At 49.0% G+C, this 22,377-nt stretch overlaps 1 protein-coding gene across 4 annotated transcripts in view; it reads right to left on the bottom strand.

Moving 5' to 3' along the window:
- Positions 1–22,377, bottom strand: part of Slc2a9 (solute carrier family 2 member 9) — a 114,594-nt gene that overhangs the window by 51,575 nt on the left and 40,642 nt on the right. For all 4 annotated transcript variants that reach the window (XM_051200288.1, XM_051200290.1, XM_051200287.1 and 1 more), the window contains one exon: positions 8,258–8,390. In XM_051200288.1, coding sequence (XP_051056245.1) covers positions 8,258–8,390 — 133 coding nt within the window. The remainder of the gene's footprint in view (positions 1–8,257; positions 8,391–22,377) is intronic.

The raw sequence follows: 22,377 nt of genomic DNA, 5'->3' as shown, positions 1-22,377 counted from the left end.
ACAGAAATCTTGGGGAGATTCCAGAGGCCCTCAGGAAGGTCTTGTAATGGTCCCATTAGCCCCTTCCCTCCCTCCTCAAGGGAGTCAATGGGTCTGAGTTCTCATGAGGATCATCATGGATGCTTTGCTTCAAGATGGCGGTGTCATGTCCAACATGGGGAAACAGTACCTGACACTGTTCAGTCTCATTTACTTACACCAGTGAGACTATCAAAGCCTGTCCCTTCTCCTTGCCACGTCTATCCCCTGTGCTGAGGTGGCACGTGCTGACACAGCCTCTCCAAACTTACCATATCCACTCTCTGACAGGGCCATCCCTGCATACGGCAGTGCTTGGTACCCAGCAGTGAGCACTCATGGAGTGCCCTTGGCTAATGATGGAACAGCAACCACCAAGCAGGACACCGACATTCCTGGTGCCACGGTGTTGCCTCTGGGGTTGTTGGGTTGTCATGTGAGAGTGTTGTGGAGTAAGGGGTGGAGCCCTGGTCACCGTGGCTGAACTTCCCTCTTGATGACCCTCGGTCACCAACCTCCCTTCTGCCTGGGACACCCACCACTTTGTCTGACTGGGACATCCTTTTCTGAGGGTGTGCTGAGCAGACATATCCTCCAGATGTCTCCTTGTCCCATCAAACCTAGCCCATGCCCTTTCTCATCTGGCTTCCTTCTTCCATTCGTGACTAGGGTGATCTGTCTTCATGTCTGCAATGTTTTATTCAGTAGGTAATCTCCCCCGACCAAGGGACAATGTAGGGGAGACTACCATATGATGGGAAGGATGAGGGCCTGGGAGCCAAGATGCCCTGCCTCTCTTGTATGACCCAGGACCAGTTAAACACTTCCTGTCTGCTATGCTTGATTCGGTGAAACAGAAAAGATAAAGGCCATCTAGCAGGTTGTTTTGGGGACTAAAGTGGCTTCACCCACAACGCTGGCACATAATTGATGTTCAACAAATAATAGTTAACATTCTCAATTGTCTGTGGAGCTGTTTTGCATGTACAGTCCGCTGACATGTTCTGAATGAATGAATGAATGAATGAATGAGAACCTAACTCCAGCCACGGGGAACACAGATGGTGACAGAGATACTGACTTGGAAACTAGCAACTGTGGGTGTGGGAACACTGGGAGCACTAGAAGACTAAGTAGGTGGGAGCACTGAGGTTTCAGGAAGATCGAGGATGCCTGTAAACCGAGGATGTCTGTACACCGAGGATGCAGGAGAATTGAGGATGCTAGGGTATGAAGACTAAGGGTGCTGGGCACTAAGGATACTGCCCACCATCACCAGCTAGCAGAGGAGTACGCCTCCTCTGGTACTTTGACTTCATACTTCTGGTCCCCAGGACAACTACACAGAGTTAGTTGATGCATAATTAGATGCACTGTGCTGGCAAATTGTAACACTCGCTGGGTGACAGCCATACTTTATCCCTCTGAGTGCTCTTGACCTCTTGCAGACCAAGGCCCAGAGTAGCCTAGAAGCTTCTTTCCCATGACAAAGCAGGCAAAGGAATGTCACATGAAACATGCCTGATGGTTTTTTGTTCGATCGTGTGCAGAGATTCTCTTAGCTTTTAGTCTTTCACTAAGCAGGACTAAAGCCTTCTGAAAATAGGAGCTTTGTCATGCCATTTCTTTTTAACTACTACTGGTATTTAAGAGCAGGACATCATGGGGCTTCCAATGCAGGCTCAAGGTCTCTTCATTGTCACAGTTGTGGAGGAGTACAGAAAGAGATGTTGAGGTTCTATGGAGCTTTATAGAATTTTACTGTGCCTGTGGCTGTGCCTGGAACCTCATGGCCTGTATAACGGTGTGGGAGACCCCACAGCATGGAAAAGCCAGCGGGCCATCATCGTTTTCCTTTGTGACCAGCATATAATGAGGCATTGCTCTTGTGCAGTTTACTAGTCAGTGGATTAGACAATGATAGGCAAATGGGAGGATGATAATATTGTCTTTTGATTGAATTAATCCAACAAATACACAGGTATTTCATAAAGAACCTGCCTTGTATTCAAGGTGTGGTGGTGTGTGCCTGTAACCCCAGACCTGGTGAGGAGGAGGCAAGGGCACCAGGAGCTCAGGTCATCATGGCTACTGCGGTGGTCTGAATGGCATGTTCCCCTTAGGCTCAGACATTTGAATGCTCAGTCCCCAGCTGACGGTGCTCTTTGGGGAGGCTTAGGAGGTGAGGTCTTGCGGGAGGAAGTGTGTCACTGGGAATGAGCTTTGAGGGCAGAAGGCCTTGCTCTGCTCACAGCCTATTCCTTCTGCTCTGTGCTTGTGGTTCAGGTTGTGAGCCCTAAGCGTCTATACCAGCTGCCGAGCCTGCCGCTGGGCACTGTGCCTGCCTCGTGCTCCCGGGCCTCCCTGCCACGACAGCCTGTTATCCCTCTGAGGCTGTAAACCCAAATAAACCCTTTCTTCTATGAGTTCCATTGGTCATGGCGCTTTATCACAGCAACAGAACAATAACTTATACAGTTATGGAGTGGGTTTGAGGCCAGCCTGGGGTTACAGAGACTGAGTCAAAAACAAACCAACAAACAGCAACAAAAGCCAAACAAACAAAAAAATACTTCCACACAGAAATTGAAGATTTAAAAACCAACAGGGACAACACAAACCAAGATGTGACACAGTAGGGACACTACCTGTCCTCCAGTTACAAGGCATTGACTGACTAATGCCTGGCAGAGAGCAAAAAATTAGCAAATAATTCATTAATAATAATACCTCAAGGCAAGGGGCACATTTCCACAGGAATGCAGACTTTTTAAACGGAATCATGAAATGAAAAGAGCTGGGTAGTCAAAACTGCATGCTCAGACTGCCAGTGAGGGTTCTTGTATCTGTACGCCTAAAACAACACCGGGGCTGCGGAGATGGCTCAATGGGTAAAGAGCTTGCAAGGAAGCAGGAGGATCTGAGTTCAGATCCAAGAACACAGGCAAAGCCAGGCATGGTAGTGTGTGTCTGTAAGCCCAGCACTCCCACTTTCATGGCAAGACAGGAGGCAGAGACAGAAACCTCAGCTGACCGTGGTACAGGGGCGTGCGCGCACGCACACACGCACGCACACACGCACGCACGCACGCACGCGCACAGAGAGAGAGAGGGGAAAGAGGGGGAGAGAGAGAGAGGGAGAGACAGAGAGCGCAGCAGCAAACAACAGAGACCCACCCTGTTGAGGACTGGTGTATGGCCACCCGTTCTGTATGTGTGTGTGTGTGTGTGTGTGTGTGTGTGTGTGTGTGTGTGCGTGCGTGCAAGTGAGAGACAAAGAGAGACAGAGAGACAGAGACAGACAGACAGAGAGAGAGAATTAAGACCCCCCCCCAGCATTTTGCAAAGAGGTTTTTTTTTCCATTACTGCTTTAAAATAACCCGACAGAGTTCTGCGAGCTTTGCAAAGTTGCACTTGTCTGTATAAAAAGTGAACTTCCTTTGATTATTTCACCAGGATGCTTGATTGACACCAGGGAAGATGGAAATTTCGGGCTCTGTTTCTGCTTTCCCCAGATGCTTTGTTCTGGGGATGGAGCTGTGCAGTAAATGAGATGTGCTGGGTCAGCAGCTTCCCTTGCCTCTTCCTTCTGTAGGGGTCTGTGAGTTTATCTTACTGCCAGGGTCAGGAATGAAACCAATTTGGCTTCTGCTTGTTGACTTTAGAAAGGAGACAAGAGTGCTCTCTCTCTCTCTCTCTCTCTCTCTCTCTCTCTCTCTCTCTCTGTCTCTGTGTGTGTGTGTGTGTGTGTGTGTGTGTGTGTGACACACACCATATTCTGCAGGCTTCTTGCCTTCATCTAGTTCACCTGTGACTGACCCCTGAGGTGACTAGGCTAGTGTTGTCATTCTGCAGGTGAGAATCGGGAAGGGACTTGGCTGCCTGAAAGCCCAGCCTGGGGATCTGTGTGAGGGGTTTGCAGATGTGAAAGCTAGAGGGCCAACGGCATAACACATGTCATGGGGGACCTGCCTGGGAGAGACAGGTCGGTCCCACTGGACTTCCGAGCAAGCCCTCCAGGGATAGCTCCCAGAATGTCCCCACAGGGAGGCTGAATGCTTATCTGAGGGGAATTAACTCCCCACACATCCACAGTGCACTGTACATGGGCTGGATGGGCTCCTGGCTGTATGGTGTGTTAGAAGCTGGGAATTGTCTGCCCACATGAGTGCACACAACTGTCTCACAGCTGGGTGGCAATTGCAGTGGACTGTTGGAAAATGAGGCTAGGAGCATCGCTGGGGCTAGGTGCTCCTGAAGTCTCCTTATGAGCATCAAAAATGGTCCCTAGGAGCTGTCTTGGTTGACATGAACTTCTGGAAGGAATAGCCCAGGCTGGGGCTTAGACTGTCTCACCGTCTGCAGCTGAAGTCTGAATAGAGGGTGCCATTGAGTTGGTTCTATCGATTGACATATGGCCACCCATTCTGTGTATGGGTGTGTGTGTGTGTGAGAGAGAGAGAGAGAGTCAGAGAGACAGAGACAGAAACAGAGATACAGAGACAGAGAGAATGAGCACTCTTCTAAAGACACTAATAGTGTCCTTGGTCTCTTCCCCCTCCCCACACACACACATTTAATCTGATCACCTCCCAAGAGCCTGGCTTCTGGATGCTATCATGCTGTGGCGTAGGACTTCAATATATGAATTTAGGGGCATGCAAACCTTTCGTCTCTAACAGGAACTTGGGGCCAAACTTTGAACTATCTCAACCTTTGTTCTCTCTCCCCCCCCCCCAGCCTCACTTTCTCAGTGCTGTCTTGCATTCCTAGCTTTTGCTCCTGCAGCCCCCTGCCATCCCTTTCATTCGTGTGAATTCCGTTGGCTAAGTTTAGCATGGACTGCTCTGTACCCAGAAACATGAAGAGGGCTGTCGCCTGGGATTGCGGCTTTCCCACCTGAAGCCCGAGAGGAAGATTACTTCCTCCAGCTTCTGTCTCTGGAAGTTGTTGGAAACACTATGAACTTTGGGAATGGAAGAGGCTGGGTATGGGTAGGGTACTTGCTGTCCTTGGTTAGTCAGAACAAGGCAGGAGCTCTGATGTGAGGGTATCAGCCTGGCACAGGAACTTCCTTGCTCACGTGTCTAAGGATGGTCTGGCTCTGGCGACTGAGTTCTCCACCCCCAGAAGAGCACAGGGGCATGGTGATGATAACCTCAGAGGTGCTGTGGACCCAGGCTGCAACAGGAAGATGGATGGGCAAGGGGACTATGTGTCGGCTCTGTGGATTACAGGACCAGGTGAAGTAACAGTTTCTGAGGGGGCAGAGAGGACAGAACAGACATCTTCCATTTTAACCCTTTGACTCCAGGGAAAAAGTGGTCTCCGCCACCTGTAGTTGACAGCTCATCTCAGAAAGACATTAGCCTGTGGAGAACAGTCCATTCACCCATGTCATTGAAAAGTAGTCCACCCCAGGCCTCTCCCAGGACACTTTCCACACCCTTTCTGCAATTTGAAAGCAAGCAGTCTCCCACGGCTCTCACCTCATCCATATTCTTGGCCATACTCTAGTCATTAGTTCTAAAGAATTTGAAAGAGGAGAACATGCTGGTGTCTCATCTGGAATGAAGTTTCCTGGGTGGCCCAGTCAGCTTCTGGGCTGGAAGTGGTGAGGGTTCAGATGAGGATGTTTCATTTTACTCAGTTAATAAACTACTCTTTCTCTTGGGACAGGCTTGGGCTCTTGCATTGAAGAATATTATTTTAACAATGTAAGGATGTGTTACATTTGTTAGTGCTGCATTTGTTTAATGATGTAAACACCTATTGTATTTGTTTCACTTTGTGTCTGCCTAAGGCACCTGATTGGTCTAACGAAAAGCTGAACGGCCCATAGCAGGAGAGGGATAGGCAGGGCTGATGGGCAGAGAAAATAAGTAGGAGGAGAAATCCAAGCAAAAGAGAGACGGACAAAGAGAACCCCATTATCCCTGGGGAGTGGGTGGGGGCATGGAAGGATGGGAGGGAGAGGGGACTGAGGGGGGACTGATACATAAAATAAGTGCGCTTCTAAATTAAGAGAGAGAGAGAGAGAGAGAGAGAGAGAACAAGGGAGGAAGAGAGGGACACACTCAAGGCCAGAAGACAGCCCGCAGCCAGCCTGCCAACCATTGAGACAGCAAGAAAGTAAGATACACAGAAAGAAAGGTAAAAAGCCCAGAGGCAAAGCCAGATAAAGAGAAATAGGTTAATGTGAGAGCTAAGATAAGGCTGAGCACTCACAGCTAATAGTAAGTCTCCATGTCATGGTTTAGCAGCTGGTCGGTGGCCTAAAAGAGAGCCCTTTTACACTGGTGTCCCCAGTTTCAGGCTCAGACAGTGTCTCTTAAATAACTGAGACCAAGACAGGCAGTGGTGGTTAATCCCAGCACTCGGGAGGCAGAGGCAGGCAGATCTCTGTGAGTTTGAAGCCAGCCTGATCTATAGAGTGAGTTCCAGGACAGCCAGGGCTGTTACACGGAGAAACCCTGTCTCAAACAACAACAGAAAACTAAGACCAAGAGCTAGGACTTGGTCCCTGGCCACCGTGAGCCAGAAGTGGGGCTGAGTGGAAATGTCTGAAGGAGCCTGTGAGACCTACTACATTGCCGGCCCCAACTCATGGCCTTTCTATGCCTGTGTCCTTTGCCCTCTCAGTGTGTAGTCTCCGCCCACTGACTCTGAACTTAGTCATGTGATTTTAACCAACGGGAGGGATTTCAGATTAGGATATTGGAAATAGGCATGCATTTCCCATTTTCTGTTACAGAGACTGGTGATCTCCAGGAGCATATCCCTGAGCTGGCTTGCTTGAGGATGAACCACACTGGAGAAGAGCTGAGTGAGGCCAACCTTGGTCAGGCCGCTAAGCACCAAGTGGGTAAATGAACCTCAGTTTACCCTAGGAAGACATTCAAGGCCAATAACGTTAACAGAACACACAGCTGCTCTCCAGATGCATGAGCAATGACAAATGCAGTTGTCATGAGTTTTGAGGCATTTGTTACACGCAGTATTATGGAAGAGCTGACTGTTACAAGACCTTTCCCCCCAATATTTTCAACAGACTAGGAAAGTGAATTTCTTACAGTGTCAAGCAAGGAGGCAGAAAATGCAGTGTGCATCCATTTCTTTTTTTGGTGTCTCTGCGTCATTGGCCAAGTGACCCGATGTTCAGTTTCTGTCTTTGCCTTTGTCTCAAAGCAGGACTAAAGTTCAATTGGTTTCCTATAGTTGCAAGGATTTAATGAGCTAATATAGGCCAGTGCCCAGTACAGATATGCCACTCATGGATGGTGTCTCCCCCTCTTTTTCCTTTAAAGACAGGCTCTCACTCTGTAATCCAGACTGGCCTTGAGCTCATGGGGATCCTCCTGTCTCAACCTTCAGAATATTGGGATCGCATGCATGCTCCACCACACCCCGACTTCTGTTTATTTGGGGATCTGGAGATTGAATGCAAGGCTCCACACAGGCTCGGCAAGCAGCATACTACCTAGGCTCTCTACACTCCGACATGTCTGCCATTGTAACTGACTACTCCAGTCACTCCAGTAGGGAAGGGAAGCCATTTCATTCTCCTGTCTTTCCCACTGCCTGACAGAACACCCAGCCTGTCAAAAACCGATTGTTTGCTGAACAAATGGTGTGAAATTGGTGCTGTTATTGACAGAAATGCAGATCTCAGTACCCTATTTCAACCAAGGCCAGGATCCCAGCAGCTTTGTTCTTTGTACCAGGCGGAGGTGCAGTATTTATCATGTTTAAGATGTATATACTAAACACACACACACACACACACACACACACACACACACACACACATATGCACGCACGCACGCACGCACATTCCTACTGTGCTCTAGTATCACTGCATCCCACACTGCCCATTCTGACTATTTGTAATTGACAAGTTTCCCAAGGGCCCTCTCTTAGCTAGGCAGGAGGAGAGGAGTTTCCCCAAATCAGGGTGTATCATGTCCCCACGGGAGGACTCGGTTCTTCCATCAAGCCCACTTGCTTCCTGGAATCAGACCTCTTAGGCCCTTTTCAGCCACCTTCTTCAAACTCCAGAGCCACTGCTATCTGACCAGTGTCCACAGCCGGGGAGGACAAGAGAGTGACTGTCCCACAGCACCCAGCATTTGCAAAGAGGCTGCTGCTTGCCCTGTCTGGCCTCTTGGTCCTCAGCATAGCGCCTTGCTGTGACCCAGGCACAGGCTGGCACTGTGCGACGAAAGGAAAGGACCCTACCTTTCATGGCTTCTGCCTCGTCATGCTTTTCAAGAAGGAGGTAGCGTGGGCTCTCAGGGAGAAATGGCAGGCTTGCCAGCTGGACCAAGGCAGGGACAACGATCGCTCCAAACAGGTATGGCCAGGTGCTCTCCTGCAGGGAGAAGACTCTGCTGACGGAGGTGGCCTTTGGTTGATCTATTGGGGACACTGGACCGAACAGCTTGAACTGCACAGGAAGCCTGCTTGCTCAGCTCATCCCCACTGAGGGGAAGAACAGAACAGAAGAGATAATGGTACTGTGCTCACAGTGTTTTCCACACTGAGTTGGTGTGGAATCCCCAGCATCTCCATGAGACGGTAACCTAGAACATCTCTGAAAAGAAAGTGGATTCTGGCAGCCGGCCCACTTGGGAAGTACCAGGGATGGCTGCTCCCCTAGATAGGACCACCACAGCCAACCTGGGGTCTCCTCTACTCCCCCAGCATGACTCCTCCCACGCTGCCATGGGCATGGAGTCAGACACGCTTGAGTGTGAACACTGGATCAAGACCCCTATGTAGGGCCCACCATCTTCCTATTTTAAAGAAGATGGGCGAAAGAAGGATGGCATTGTCTCCCAGGCCTTTCCTGGGGACAGAGAGCCCTTATCTGTGGACGATGTTTTCTTTCTAGCTGGCCACCTCCAACACGTGCTATCATTTCACTGTGTGCAGTGACTCCTACACAGGACAACTTAAATGCAGCATGAAGCGAAAATTCTTGTGCCCATCAAGGTGACAATCTTTCCTGTCTGTTACCCAGCTTTACAAATACACTCCTACTGTGCGCCCTGCGAAGGAGCAAGCCACATAGGCGTTGCTGATGGGGAGGACAAAGGCCCTGGCTCCAAGATGAGCACTTGGCGTGTTTTATTTCCTATGGCAGGAAAAGGAAATAGTCCAGGAGAGAATGAGACACGCCCAAACCTGAAGGCTTCACACATGGGCCTATTCAGGCCCCATGAGCTCACATACACTTGGGTCTATGTGACTGCTTGTCCTCGGCCACTTGTCACCAGGGACGGCTCTCAGGAGAGAGAATGTCCCCGTCAGCTTTTCTGAGATCTTCTGTGGAGCGCTGATGGCAGAGAGCTCATGAGAATTCCAGACTGTACCAGGGTACAGCAGCAGGGACCCCTGAAGCACAGAGCATGCCGGAAGGGGCCTGTCAGACCCTCAGCCAGTGCTGGCTCAGTCCTCATCTCCAGGGTGACTCCTGCCCTCCGCCCTCCTCCCCTTTCTGACGCTAGTGACTACTTCTATTCAGAGTCCGGCACAGTCCTTGCATCTCCCTTTGAAGGACAGGTGAGGCCAAACCGGGCTTTTCAGCTTGGGGAGGCTTGTGACTAGAAGACCGCGCAACGAGAGAAACCAGCCTGTCTGTGGAAGGTCAGAGGGGACCATCGTGGGTGAAGAGTGCCGAGGGACACAGATGGGCTCCACTCACAGATCCTGGAATATTCTGAATGTAGACTATTCTAAAAACCACAGGGGTTTAGTATAAACTGGCATGCAAGCCGCATTTCAATTAAAAATTTTAAAGCTGAGTAGAAAACAATGAACAGAGTCTGTCAGTTCTGCCTGTACATTCTGTACCCACAGGTGCCACCCACCGTGGGCTTGAAATATTCAGAAAAAAAAATGTATCTGTGTTGAACATTCATAGACAGACCTCTTTCTCTGTCACCATTCCCTAAGCAGTATGGTGTAACAACTTTGCATAGCATTTGCATGGTATGAGGTAGTATAATAATAAGTCTCAAGACGGCTTAAGGTACATGGAAGGACATGTGTAAGTTACGTGCAAATATCACACCAGACCCTTCTGACAGGTGGCAGTAACATCCACCATAATTGAGGAAGGCCTTTCAGTCTGGCCCAGGGTCACCCCAATGAGTGGTAAGGGGCCCTGCTCCTGAGCAGGCAGCTCAGATCTGAATTTGTTATGGTCTAGTCACTATGGCCATGGACAAGTGCCCTAAGATGTCTCCTGGGAGGAACCTCAAGGCCAAAGCCAGAGGCTCCCAGCTGCGGCCAAGTGAGCTGGATTTGTCCTTCTGTCTTTCTGGTGCAAGGAGTCACTCATGGTGCTCCTTGGTTTATATCAACATGGGCCAGGGACCCAGCATCTCACTCTTGAGTGACACCCTGCAGCTGCTTTCTGTTGAGAAACAAACGAGGGGGTGGAATTTCCCTTAAACACTGACCAGTTTCAGGGTCACTTCAGCTTCAAGCTGTTTTTACAAGCGTTTTTTTAAAACATATAATGCAAGGCGAACACTGCATTCTCTCTCCTGTGGATCTGAGATCCTAGCAACGCATCTGGGTGGGTGTAAATGTGGATAAAGACTAGGAAACTAGAAAAAGTGCCACAAGAAGGGAAAAATGGGATCGAAGGGAGGAAGGGTGGTGAGGGGAAATCATTTAACATATGACACATGAGAGGGGAAGTAAGGACAGGGGACAGAGGGCATGGGGGCAGCAGGAAGATGCAGGGTAGAAGCGTGGGAAGAGGAATCAAATGAAACAAGATATGAACAAAAATGCCATAAGGAAATGTGCTTCTCTGTAAGCTAACAATTCAGACAACTATTCATCACTCCCCTAGGGAGGCTCCAAAGGTGCCACAGCCTCGGAGGAGTCTTTGCAAGACCGGTCAAGATCTGAGATAATGGGAAGGGACACAGGGCTCTGGCTCAGTGGCTTTGGGTCAGGGTCCTGGTACCCATTGTTCTCATGAGGACAGGTGTGGGATATCTTGTTGACCACGACAATGCCTAAGTGCCCATTGGGGAAGGTTTGTGGGTCTTCTCATAGCTGTACCTGTTCTCTCTTTCAACTGCAAGGCCTCTGCTTTAAAGCTACGCTTTTGGCGACTTCTCCCAGGCTATCAAGGGCTTCGGTCCTCTCTAGTATAACCCCGTTCTGAACTACTATGAGACAGTAAATCTTTTAAGTTGGGTATAAAGGGAGATGCCATTCTGTGTATATGTTTCTCATACTGGTTAATGAATAAAGCACTGTTGGCCAATTGGAAAGGAAGGTAGGAGGGACTAGGAGACAAGGAGGAGAGAGGAAGTAGGAAGGAGGGAGAAGATGGAGAGACCGGGGAGACCAGACGCCTGCCCCACTCCCCGGTAAGGAAACCACGTGGAAATACACAGAAATGGGTTAATAATTAAGACAGAGCTAGCCGATAAGAAACTAGTAACGGGCCAACAGAATTATATCAAATACAGAGTCTCAGTGTGTTAATTGGGGCTGGCATGGTAGTGGGACAAGACCAGCAGCGGCAGGCAGAAAAACCCTATACCTTACAAATGGCACCCATGTGGCTAGTAAGAACTTCCACTTAAAATTTAACAAAAGCTTAAAAAAGGGTTTTAGAAACAAAGAAAAACAAGGTTTCTTGGTAGCAGCATTTTTCTCAGTTGGACTCTGCTTTGCGAGAGACAAGCAGATATTTGCACGGTTCCTTTAAGGGAATACTTTGTTTTGGAATGGATTTTCATTTATTGATACAATTTAAGGTCAATTTTGTGATGTGTATGTTCTCCTTTTGTTTAGGTATTGTGTTTATATAGCTCATTTAAAAATGTAATGTATAATTTAGTACAGATTTTAGATAGTTACCTATAATAGTCAAAACTTATAGCTAGGTGAGTTAGGTTTTCTAGATATACAGAGATGTATTTGAGATAGATAGGCGTTCTTCAAACCTTTCAACGACCTACAGAATATGGCATTTAAAATGGTTTAGGGTTTTTCTTGACAGTGAGACATAAATGCTCCTGGCAATACCACCTGCCTCAGAAAGGAGGATGGACTTTGAAGAAACGCGTTATGGAGTTTGGTTTTAATATGGCAAGACTAGCCATTTGGACAAGATACTGCTCTTGTCTGGACTGTTTGACTTTATGCTGTATAAACTGGACATGCAGGACCCACACAAAAGTGACTGCTGATTCAAGAAGGACATTGCTACAGAGTTCCTGCTTCATGGAAGAGTCTGCCAGACAGTCTGCAGGCACAGAGAAAAGTGACTGACAAACTGCCAATACAAGAAGACAGTTTAAAGTTTCCTGCTTTGCTGAAGAGTCTGCCAGACACACTATGGCCTATGGGCTGAAGATGGAAGATTACAGAAGAACTTCGGGTGACAGGACAGGCAGTGAGTTGTCTCTGCCATTTCTAGAGTCTATATACTATCCTTCTGTGGTCTCTGAGGGAGATGAAGACAAATAGTTATGGTTATAGTTTTCCTTAGTTAGGATTAAAGATAAGTTACTTAGACTTTAGACACACAAAGATAGAATAGATGACACAATATATTCTTAAATCTTGCTAAATGCTAATGGACTAAATATTGTTAACTGTGATTCTTACTTGATAACTGTTGTGTTATATATTTTGCTATGTTAAGGTTAAAACCCTTCTTTTTATTTAGACAGAAAAGAGGAGATGAAGGGAGATGTCATTATGTATATATGTTTCTCATACTGGTTAATAATAAAGCACTGTTGGCCAATAGGAAAGGAAGGTAGGAGGGACTAGGAGACAAGGAGGAGAGAGGAGGTAGTAAGGAGGAAGAAGATGGAGAGACCGGGGAGACCAGACGCCTGCCCCACTCCCCGGTAAGGAAACCACGTGGAAATACACAGAAATGGGTTAATAGTTAAGACAGAGCTAGCCGATAAGAAACTAGTAACGGGCCAACAGAATTATATCAAATACAGAGTCTCAGTGTGTTAATTGGGGCTGGCGCGGTGGTGGGACAAGACCAGCGGCAGCGGGCGGAAAAACCCTACTCCTTACATGGGTAGGCATCGTGGATCTTACAGAATCAAGTTCTTACGTTTGTGAAAACAACGTAAGGATGCAGGGATCCCAGGGGTATGAAGCAGGGGACCTGAATGTGACAGGGCCACACTGCTTTGACTGCTTCTGGGTGTGAAATGCAGAGACCCTGACCACCTCCAAGGTTCTTTGCGGATGCAACGGGATGCTCTTTGTATGCCTTCATACTCATGGCCTGAATAAGGAAGGCTGATGTTAATGGGAGCGGGCCAAGTTCTCTGTGTAGCTCCATGAAAATCAGCACTACCCTGTTTTCCAATGTTCTTTCCTCCAGTGGACTATGTTTCCCGAGAGCCATCCCTAGTCTTGTATCTTGTTGTATCTGCTGGTGCTTGAAGCATGGCAGGTATTAAGCAAGGACTGGTAGATTGAATGTGTGTTCGGTTGAGGTGAGTGGTGACAGAGGTCATTGATGCAGCTGCTAGCAATGAGATCCCTGAGCCACTCTCCATGTATGTTTTTAAATTTAAGCCTTTCCTATAAGCCATCCTACCAAAGGCTGACACTTTACAGGAATATAGTATTTCCCTACGCAGCATCCTTACCATTTTGGGTCTACTGGAGAGAAATCTGAGCCCTGAAAGGTCAGTGAATGCATGTGAGTTGCCTTGAGGAGTTGGGGGACTAGCTGGATGGATGGGTAGCTCTTCTGACCCCTGCACAGGCTCTTCCCTTGTTATTGTCCCTCAACTCAAAGCAGCAGCTGTCTCAGGGCCTGGCAGCTGCTAGCTAACTAGGGAATTTGAGTGGTGGTTCTATTAGGCTAAATCCGTCCCCTGAGCAGAATTCAGCGCCAGTCACTCAAACTGTTCTCCACAGCACGACAGCGACTCCATGGATGGAAGAGACAGGTGCGAGCGTCAGCCATTGTGTGAGGCAGACGACATGTGCAAAGCTGGGTCACCTTGAGAAAGTCATACATTGGGGTGATCTCACAGTGTGTAGGCACTGGGATTCAGAAGGCAAATGGCTCCACCAGCAAATGACTACAGAGCTCCAATGACTTTGCCTCTCCTGCCTTCAGACACTTCCCAAGGAAGGACCCTGATGGCCACAGCTTCCTGGTGCCCTGGGGTAGAACATGGCTACCTGAGTGTGGAGTGGCAGTCTTTCACCATCTCCAAACCTGTCCCCAAGAGTCCATTCCAGCTTCTAAAACATCTGCATTCCTTACAACCATATGGTATTATAGATGTGTGTGTGTGTGTGTGTGTGTGTGTGTGTGCATCCATAGTGATTCTACATTACGAGGGATCCTTGTACAAGTTTATAGTGTCGCCCCAATTCTCTCTGTTACAAAGAATGACACAACAGCCCAAGGACACAGCCCTCACAGTGCGGCAAATGCCACATGTGGGCATCCCACACTTCTATACACATGATGCTCATCTTCCTTCCTGTTCCTACCATCATTTCCTGCTTTCGAAAAGGTTTGCCTGCCTTCTGCCTTGCTTGGTTCTCAGGCAATCAAATAGCAAAGACCAGCCTCTGTTACTGGCTTTTTATAGAAAGGGACCCTGAGGCTGGGGGGCTGCTAGGAAGTCCTACAGCAAGAGTTAACTGTAAACCAACTTTATTCTGGTCCTCTCTGAAAGAGAGTCAAAATTCCACACTGCTTTTAAAGGTCACTGATGCTATATGAACTGTCCCTAGCCAACCTATTTAATTGAGACATTGTTGAGTTTGTACAGATTTACTGAGTTTTTGGAGGCCCTGATAGTGCTCCTGATTCTCAGCTGAAGAAACCCAGGTACCAAGAATCTTCTACCCCCTTGACAATTACACTTCCTATAAATTGCTGGGGGTGGGGGCTGCTGAACCCATGCAGATGGCCATCAGCTCCGTGCCCTTAACCTCTGTTGTCCACAAGGCCAAAGAGGCCACAACGTAGCTGTACCTCACTAAGGCACCCCCCAAATTCCCTGACTATATTTGTACAATCCTCCTCCCTTGTGCTTCCTAAGGAGTTTGCTACCTGCTGTTCTCAAAGCCACGCTCCTTGGAGTTGAAACCTGTGATTAATCCCTTGGCCAGCCTTCTGCTTTCCAGCTGAATCACCCTGGCTTCTGAGTCTCATTGTTCCCTTTGTCTGCCATGTGCCCTTTCATACCTCACCGACCAGCAGCCTCCAAGCAGAACTCAGAGTGGGAAGGCCTGCAAATGCAATAGGGATGCAGATAGACACGCTGTAGGAACTGGATCTCTCCTTAGTAACTTTGACTTTGGGGTTCGATAAGGGGATGAGGTTTGATTTCAAATGAGGCTGAACCTACTTATTAGTGCACCTATGACTTTGGATGTCATCTGGGGGACACAGGAGTCCAAGGTCAGAGGAAGGACATCAACTGAAATTAGGTCCATGTTCACATTCTGATTTTTCTGTTCCTGCCTATGGGGCTTTGAACTTGATCTTTGTTGGATCCATTTGCCCAGCTAGAACATGGGTAGAGCCAATAATGCTCCCTCTGGAGAAACCCTCTGAGGTTACTGTGAGGGTGAGAGAAATCCTAGCATGGGCTAAGGGTCATTAAATGTTGGTCCTTCCCTCACACCCTTGCTGGAGTTCTCAACCAACCTATATGATCCACACTAACTTAAGAGCTGGTCTGAGGTCACATCTGCTGGCCCCCAAGCGCAGGGACAATGAATGACATCTGAGTTGGAAGCATGGCACACATCTCAGGCCTGGGTATGAGCCTAGAAGTTGGAGAACAGACATATCCACCCTTAGGAGCCCTGACCTCAATTCTCTCTCTCTCTCTCTCTCTCTCTCTCTCTCTCTCTCTCTCTCTCTGTGTGTGTGTGTGTGTGTGTGTGTGTGTGTGTGTGTGTGTGTGTGTGTGTCCCAGGGTTCTCTCTCTTTCCCCCCAGGGTTCCTATCTAGCTATTTGGAGCCCTGACCTTGGGTGCCTTTGCTGCAGGGTGACACCCAAGTCTAAGAATCCTGCAAATCTCCTTTGTACAATCCCACACTTCAGCCAGCCCTCACTAACTTAGCGATGCTAAAATGGGAATCTGCCTCAGTTCCCCTGCTAAACTGGATGGCTTATCTGATACTATGGTGCTGCCATCTACCCATCTGCCACACCTTTGACTCCCCCAGGCTCATGCCCTGCCTAACCAGCTCACTGTGGATATCTCTAGGGACAGAGTCTGGAGACCCATCACCGAGGGCTGGTTATCCTCAGGGTTCAATCAGGCTCTGGTGGTCTGCTTCATGCACTTCCCTCTATCATGGTCTCTTGTAGAACTCCTGGTGAAGGGATGTGGTAACCCCTGCCCCCGGCATCCCTGTGGTATCTCACATCCTCAATGCCTCTAAGCACTCTATTCAAGGATACTCTCTTCAGGGAGACTGTTTGGTTTTTTGATGATGAAGACACTCTGATCCCTCAACTTATTCACACTGTCACTCCTTTAATCCACAGACATGCTCAGAAAGGACCAGGAGGGTCTGGGGTCAGTGTTGAGTCATCAAGGCCTTGTGCCTCTAGTATTTATCATGGAATGCCCGCCATTGGTTTCCAGCTCCTCATATGTTCTTGGTCCACAGAGCTCTTGGTCCACAGAGCTCTTGGTCCATAGAGCTGCAACACACACACACACACACACACACACACACACTCATGCACACTAAATCAATGAATAAATGAGAGTCCTAGAACCACAGGCTTGTGATCCTCATTTTCTATAAACAACTCTCTGTGATGCTCTGAAAGTCTGTCTTATGGGGATTCACGTCAGCATTGATGGTACCCATCCAGGAAGCTGACAAAAGAGACAAACTCTGGTTGTCATGTTTTCCTAACACCAAGTCCATGTACTTAGCCAGGAGTGGTCAAAGCCCAGAGAGAGACAGATTGGTCACATACTGCTACTTGACAAGCTGGTGTAGCCACCACGGGCCAGGTGAAAGGGACAAGTTAGCCTACAGTACTGGCTGTCAGAGGCTTTAGGAGAACACCGGCACAGAGCTCAGCCTGTGTCTTGTTCTCAGCATCACTCAGTCAAAGGCTGTCATCACCACTACACACCAGAACAGCCCATAGTGCAGACAGGACTCAGGTGTAGCTACTCCTTGAGGAACCTGCTTAAAGCCTCGTCTGCTCATACATAGGAGATATCCTTGCTTCCACTGCTACAAACTACCTAACAGGACTTGGCCTGCCTGTTCATGGTCTCTCACCCTGCCCAGATTGTCCCCAGGGTTGCCATTATGGCCCCAGTCGTTGAGTGAGTTATTGGTGCCAGCTGGTGACTTGGGAGAACAAGGAGAGGCCTCTTTCTGTCCTTTCCCCTCATCAGGGTATGGTAGCCACATTGGCTGAGCCAGTGTCCATTCTACAGACTCAAATGCTCCCACAGGCAGCAGGGACTAGAGTAGCCTTGCTTGTTGCTCACACAGCTAGGCTTGTTTACTAAGTCTGACCAGTAAAACAGGTACTGTCTGGATCCTGTCTCAGTCTCTCAGAGATCACCAAACTGGGCCAGCACCAGCCATTCACAGACTCTGGGGCACTCACTAGAGACCTGAAGTACAGCTTGGAGGAGGATGCTGAAAGAGTACCACAAGGCACCGTGGTATTCAACAACCTTCTCCTGCAAAACACCGCTAGGGGGGTAGTGAGACCATCACCAGGAGCATTCAAGTATGGTTGGAAGCCATGGGACCCTCAGTTCCCCATTTAAGGGTTGGATGCTTCGAGCTTTCTTTAGAGAGATTTCCGATCTAGCATTTCATAATTTAAAAATTCCATTTGTTTGAGGTTTCCATGGTATCACTGGATATTGCATAGTAGAGGCTTACAGAAGAAGAGGAAACTCCCCAGCAAACAAGGCAGATAGTCTATGCTTGCTTATGTTTGATTCCCAAACACAGTGATATGGGCACTGACAAGCATAATAACCGTGAGGATGAGAGGTTGGTCTGTGACAATTGTGAAATGAGATTTTCAGCACAGCGCTGAAAAGGGCAGAACAAAGTGGGGGCAGAGGATTGAGCATCCATGGGGGTACCCAGAAGGATGCAAGACACTCACCCTAGAGACTCCTAAGGGCTCAACACAAAGGGGCCACCCAAGGCAAGGCAAGGTCACAAAGCTCAGAGCCCTTGTCACCCGCAGTAGACCTGGGCTCCAAGACAGGCATCTTCTACTCTGGAAAGCAAAATTGACCTTTGGAGGAAAAAAAGCAGGAAAGGCGAGCACCTGCCGATGCCGGTTGCAGTCACTATGGAAATGCTGTGCACATCCTCACTCCCTGCCTGCGGGGCCCAACTTGTACCAGGATCTTCCCGGAGCCGTTTTAAACATGAAGGGAAGCGGCAGACATTTGAAAGAGACTCTAGCACAGAGGAGGGAGGCAGGAAGAACCTGAAGAAAGATAAGGGCTCTGCAGCAAAGAGAGACACCGTGCACACGACCGCTGCTCCAGTGTGAGCAAGCAAGCATGAGACGGCGTGAAAAGGCGAAGGCACAGAGGGGAAGACCTCAGCAGTTAGAACTAAGGCCCCGGCAGTGCACAATGCATGAAGCGGGATGGGGTGAGCAAAGGACGCGGGGGAGATAGGACAGCAGAACTTGTTAAAATATACTTTGTTCAAAAGTGTCTGCACTGCGTAGTTCTATGTCAGTTTGACACAAGATAGATTGATCTGAGGGTAGGGAGCCTCAATTGAGAAGTTGTCTCTGTAAGATTGGGCTGTAAGGAAGCCTACATTTTCTTTATTAGTGGTTAATGTGAGTGGGCCCAGCCCATTATGGTCCTGGGTGCTATAAGGAAGCAGGCTGAGCAAGCCAGGGAGAGCAAGCCAGTAAGCAGCACCCCTCCATGGCTTCTGCTTCCGTTCCTGCCTCCAGCTTTCTGCCCTGACTTCCTGGGATGATGGACTATGATCAGACATGTAAGCTGAAATTAACCCTTCTCTCCTCAAGGCGCCTATAGTCAGCGTTTGTCACAGCAATAGAAACCCTAAGACGGTCAAGACGCGACCGGAAGGGGGCAAGAAGGCAGGAGGGCATCTTCCAAGATAACCCTTCCATGGAAGCACCCCATCTGTCTGAGAAGCTTTGCTGTGAACCCCACTGGGCTCAGCCCTACACCTCCATTCCTTTCAGAAGGGCCAGGGAAACTACACCTTTCTGTTGTTTGAGTTGGGTCTTCCTTGAAGCAGATGGTGTAGACCTAGAGGAGGGAGCAGGGAGGATTTCCAGGGGAATGCTTGAGAGGTAGGGATGGGGGGCGGAGTCAGGCTAGGGGCGGGGAGAAAGTTGCTTGGTGCTAAAGATGAGAACAGATGAGAATTGGACCTTGGGCACCCAAATCAGGAGCTTCTGCATGCACGCGGGAATACAGTCTTTGCTTAATAGACACAGCAGTTTGTACGGCATGATGGCTGTCATCCGTAGACCGCAGGGCTGAACACCGCATGTACAGCATCTCATCCAGTGATGACACTGGCCCAATGGAGTGTAAGTTATTCCCATGTTACAGACACGGATTCTGAGCCTCAGAGAGCTGGAGCCGCTTGTCCGGGTCACACAGCCGGAGAACAGCAGAGGCCACACTCTGTCCCATCTCTTCCTAACACCCAAGTCAGCTCGCTTCCCACAGCGCTATTGCTGCCCAGCCGATCTCACCTCTCAGCATTGTGTCCCAGGTGTGGTTACTGAAGCATTCTCAGTTTCGAATGTATTAGACTCTCTCAGTTTCTTTGTCTCTGCTTGGGCTGTCCCCTCTGCTTGGAACTGGGTCTCCATTCCCTTCCACTTGGGCCATTGTCCCTCACACTACTGGGTAGATGTAGATGCCACCCTCTCTAGAAACGTTTCCATTGTGTGTGTTCCCCATAGCTCTCCCATCCCTGGGTTCCCTTAAGGCCAAATAGGTCACACTTGTCCCTCGGGCCACTGCTCTGTGTTCCAACACTCGCTTTTCTGAACAGCGAGTATCCGCCTGTGCAGGCTTTCCCTGGCTCTTCCCTTTGGGGTCCAGGGTACCAAGAAGCCCAGAAAATGAGAAGAAACATATAACTACATGGGGGAGGGCAAGGGTTAATTATGACAGACACCTGCCATGGTCCCAAGGCCCAATCCAGTGGAACGGGAGCTGCATCAGACAGCAAACTCAGGGGCCCTGGTTCAGCTGGGAAATGACAGCACTTGGGAGCCAGACTTGCAAGAGAAAGGAGTGCAGTGGGTGGCATGACCAATGAGCTCAGGCACAGTCCTTAGGGGCCTATGACTCACCTCCAGAATCGCCTCCCTTCCAACTCCCACTCAAAGCCATGTCCTCAAAGGGCAATCTTACTAATCTGTGCCCCTTCAGAGATAAGATAGCTAGGCTCAGACAAGCTTCAAAGGCTTTCTTTACAATTCAATTTGACACGACTTCAAGAACTGTTAAATTTTTCTTTGCTTCCTTTGCCCCCTTGCTTGCGGATAGAGCTGGTATGGCTGGGCTGACTCTGGAAGCAAAGTACCCCCACTGGAGGCATGAATCACCAAATCGGCAGTTCAAGCAGCCAGGAGCCTGAGAGCTAAATCAAAATCGAGACTGTCTTTGATGTGCAGAGACCTGGAAGCCAGGAGAGATGGTTCACCCTAGGCAGACACCACGAGCACTTGGTGGCCAGTAGGAGTCTTGGCTACTCTCCTCCCAGGCCATAAGCATGGGACAAATGTCTTGGTTTCTGTTCTATTACTATGACGGTGCAATTTGACCAAGGTGACTGATCAAAGACAGCATTTAATGGGGAGCTGGCTTACAGTTTCAGAGGGTGAGTTCGTGACCATCATGGCGGGGAGTATGGCAGAAGACAGGCAAGCAGGCATTGCAGCAGAAGCTGAGGGCTTACATGTTTAGATAACAACTGTGAGGCAGAGAGAAAGAGCTAACTAGGAATGTCATGGGCTTTTGGAATCTCAAAGCTCACCGCCAACGACACACCTCTTCCAACAAAGGCCATACCCCTTAATCTTTCCCAAACAGTTCCATCAACTGGGGACCAAGCATTTAATGTATGAGCCTATGGAGACCATTCTCATGGAAACCACTACTGAAGGGTCCTGCTGGATTCTTGGAAGCCAGGAGGAAATTCAAGGTTAAAAGGGCGCCCTCCCACTTCCTCAAGGGAGAGAGACTCTGCCTTTGGAACTGTGACAACACAGTGAGCTGATCATGTGCGCCAGGAAGTAACAACAGGTCCCGAGCTTGACTAGAATGTGGAATAAAGACAGGTGGGGGAAGAGGCTTGTATGGAAAAGGCTAAGCCTAGTGCCCGGAAGAACAGAAGGCACCTTAAGGCCTTCAACGAGGACAGTTAGAGAAAATGAAAGGAAGCTGGAGAAGCATGAAGGCGAGTTCTGGGGGTCTCAGGGAAGCCCAGGGATGACAGCCTGGAGGTGTTTCAACTCCATGTCCCCTGACTTAGCTGTTCTGGGGGAAGGAAGGTGGCTGAGATGAAAACGGAGATGGGAAATAGGTCACCACCCTGGCATTTCACCCTCCTGGGAAGTCCAAACCTTGTCTGGGGAAACCGTGCAGTTACCATCTTGTTTGGAAAGCCCATGGGTGTAAACGAGGGGACTGGGGGGATTGGTTGTCTTTTAGTAATGGCATTTAGACTTTGCTGTGACATTAAGAATCAAAGGCAGGTGAGCGGGGGTGCTTGCTTTACAAGCATGGTCCTCTAGGCACGGAGCAGGGTGGTTGAGATAGGCGAACTCTTGGGGCTTTTTGGCCTATTATCTTGGCCTGCCTGGCGGGTCCCAGGCCAGTGAGGGACAGACATTGCCTAAGGAATGACAACTAAGTTGTCCTCTGTCCACCACATGAATGCACATGCGTATGTACTCAACATGCACACAACACACGTGTACACTTATGTATAAACACACACATATACAGAAAGAAAGAAAGAAAGAAAGAAAGAGAGAGAGAGAAGAGTTAGGGAGGGAGAGATGGAGGGAGGGAGAGAGGGAGGGAGGAAGGGAGAGAGAGAAGGAGGGAGAGAGGGAGGGAGGGGGGAGGGATGAGGGGAGAAAGACAGATGAAGACATAGAGAATGAGAACAAGGTGTTCATCTGGTGGCCATTCCCAAACAACCTGGTATTTTCTTGGGCTATAGAAGCAGGCCAGGGGGTGTCCCATATGGGATTCTTCCTTTCAATGACAAAAATTGTGACTGACTTTAAAGTCAGGGTGGCTGAGGACTCTTCTATTGGGTGTGAACGCTTGAAACA

Source organism: Phodopus roborovskii, unplaced genomic scaffold, assembly GCF_943737965.1.
Source record: "Phodopus roborovskii unplaced genomic scaffold, PHOROB, whole genome shotgun sequence".
Taxonomy (NCBI): Eukaryota; Metazoa; Chordata; class Mammalia; order Rodentia; family Cricetidae; genus Phodopus; species Phodopus roborovskii.
This window is presented reverse-complemented; position numbering and strand designations above follow the sequence as displayed.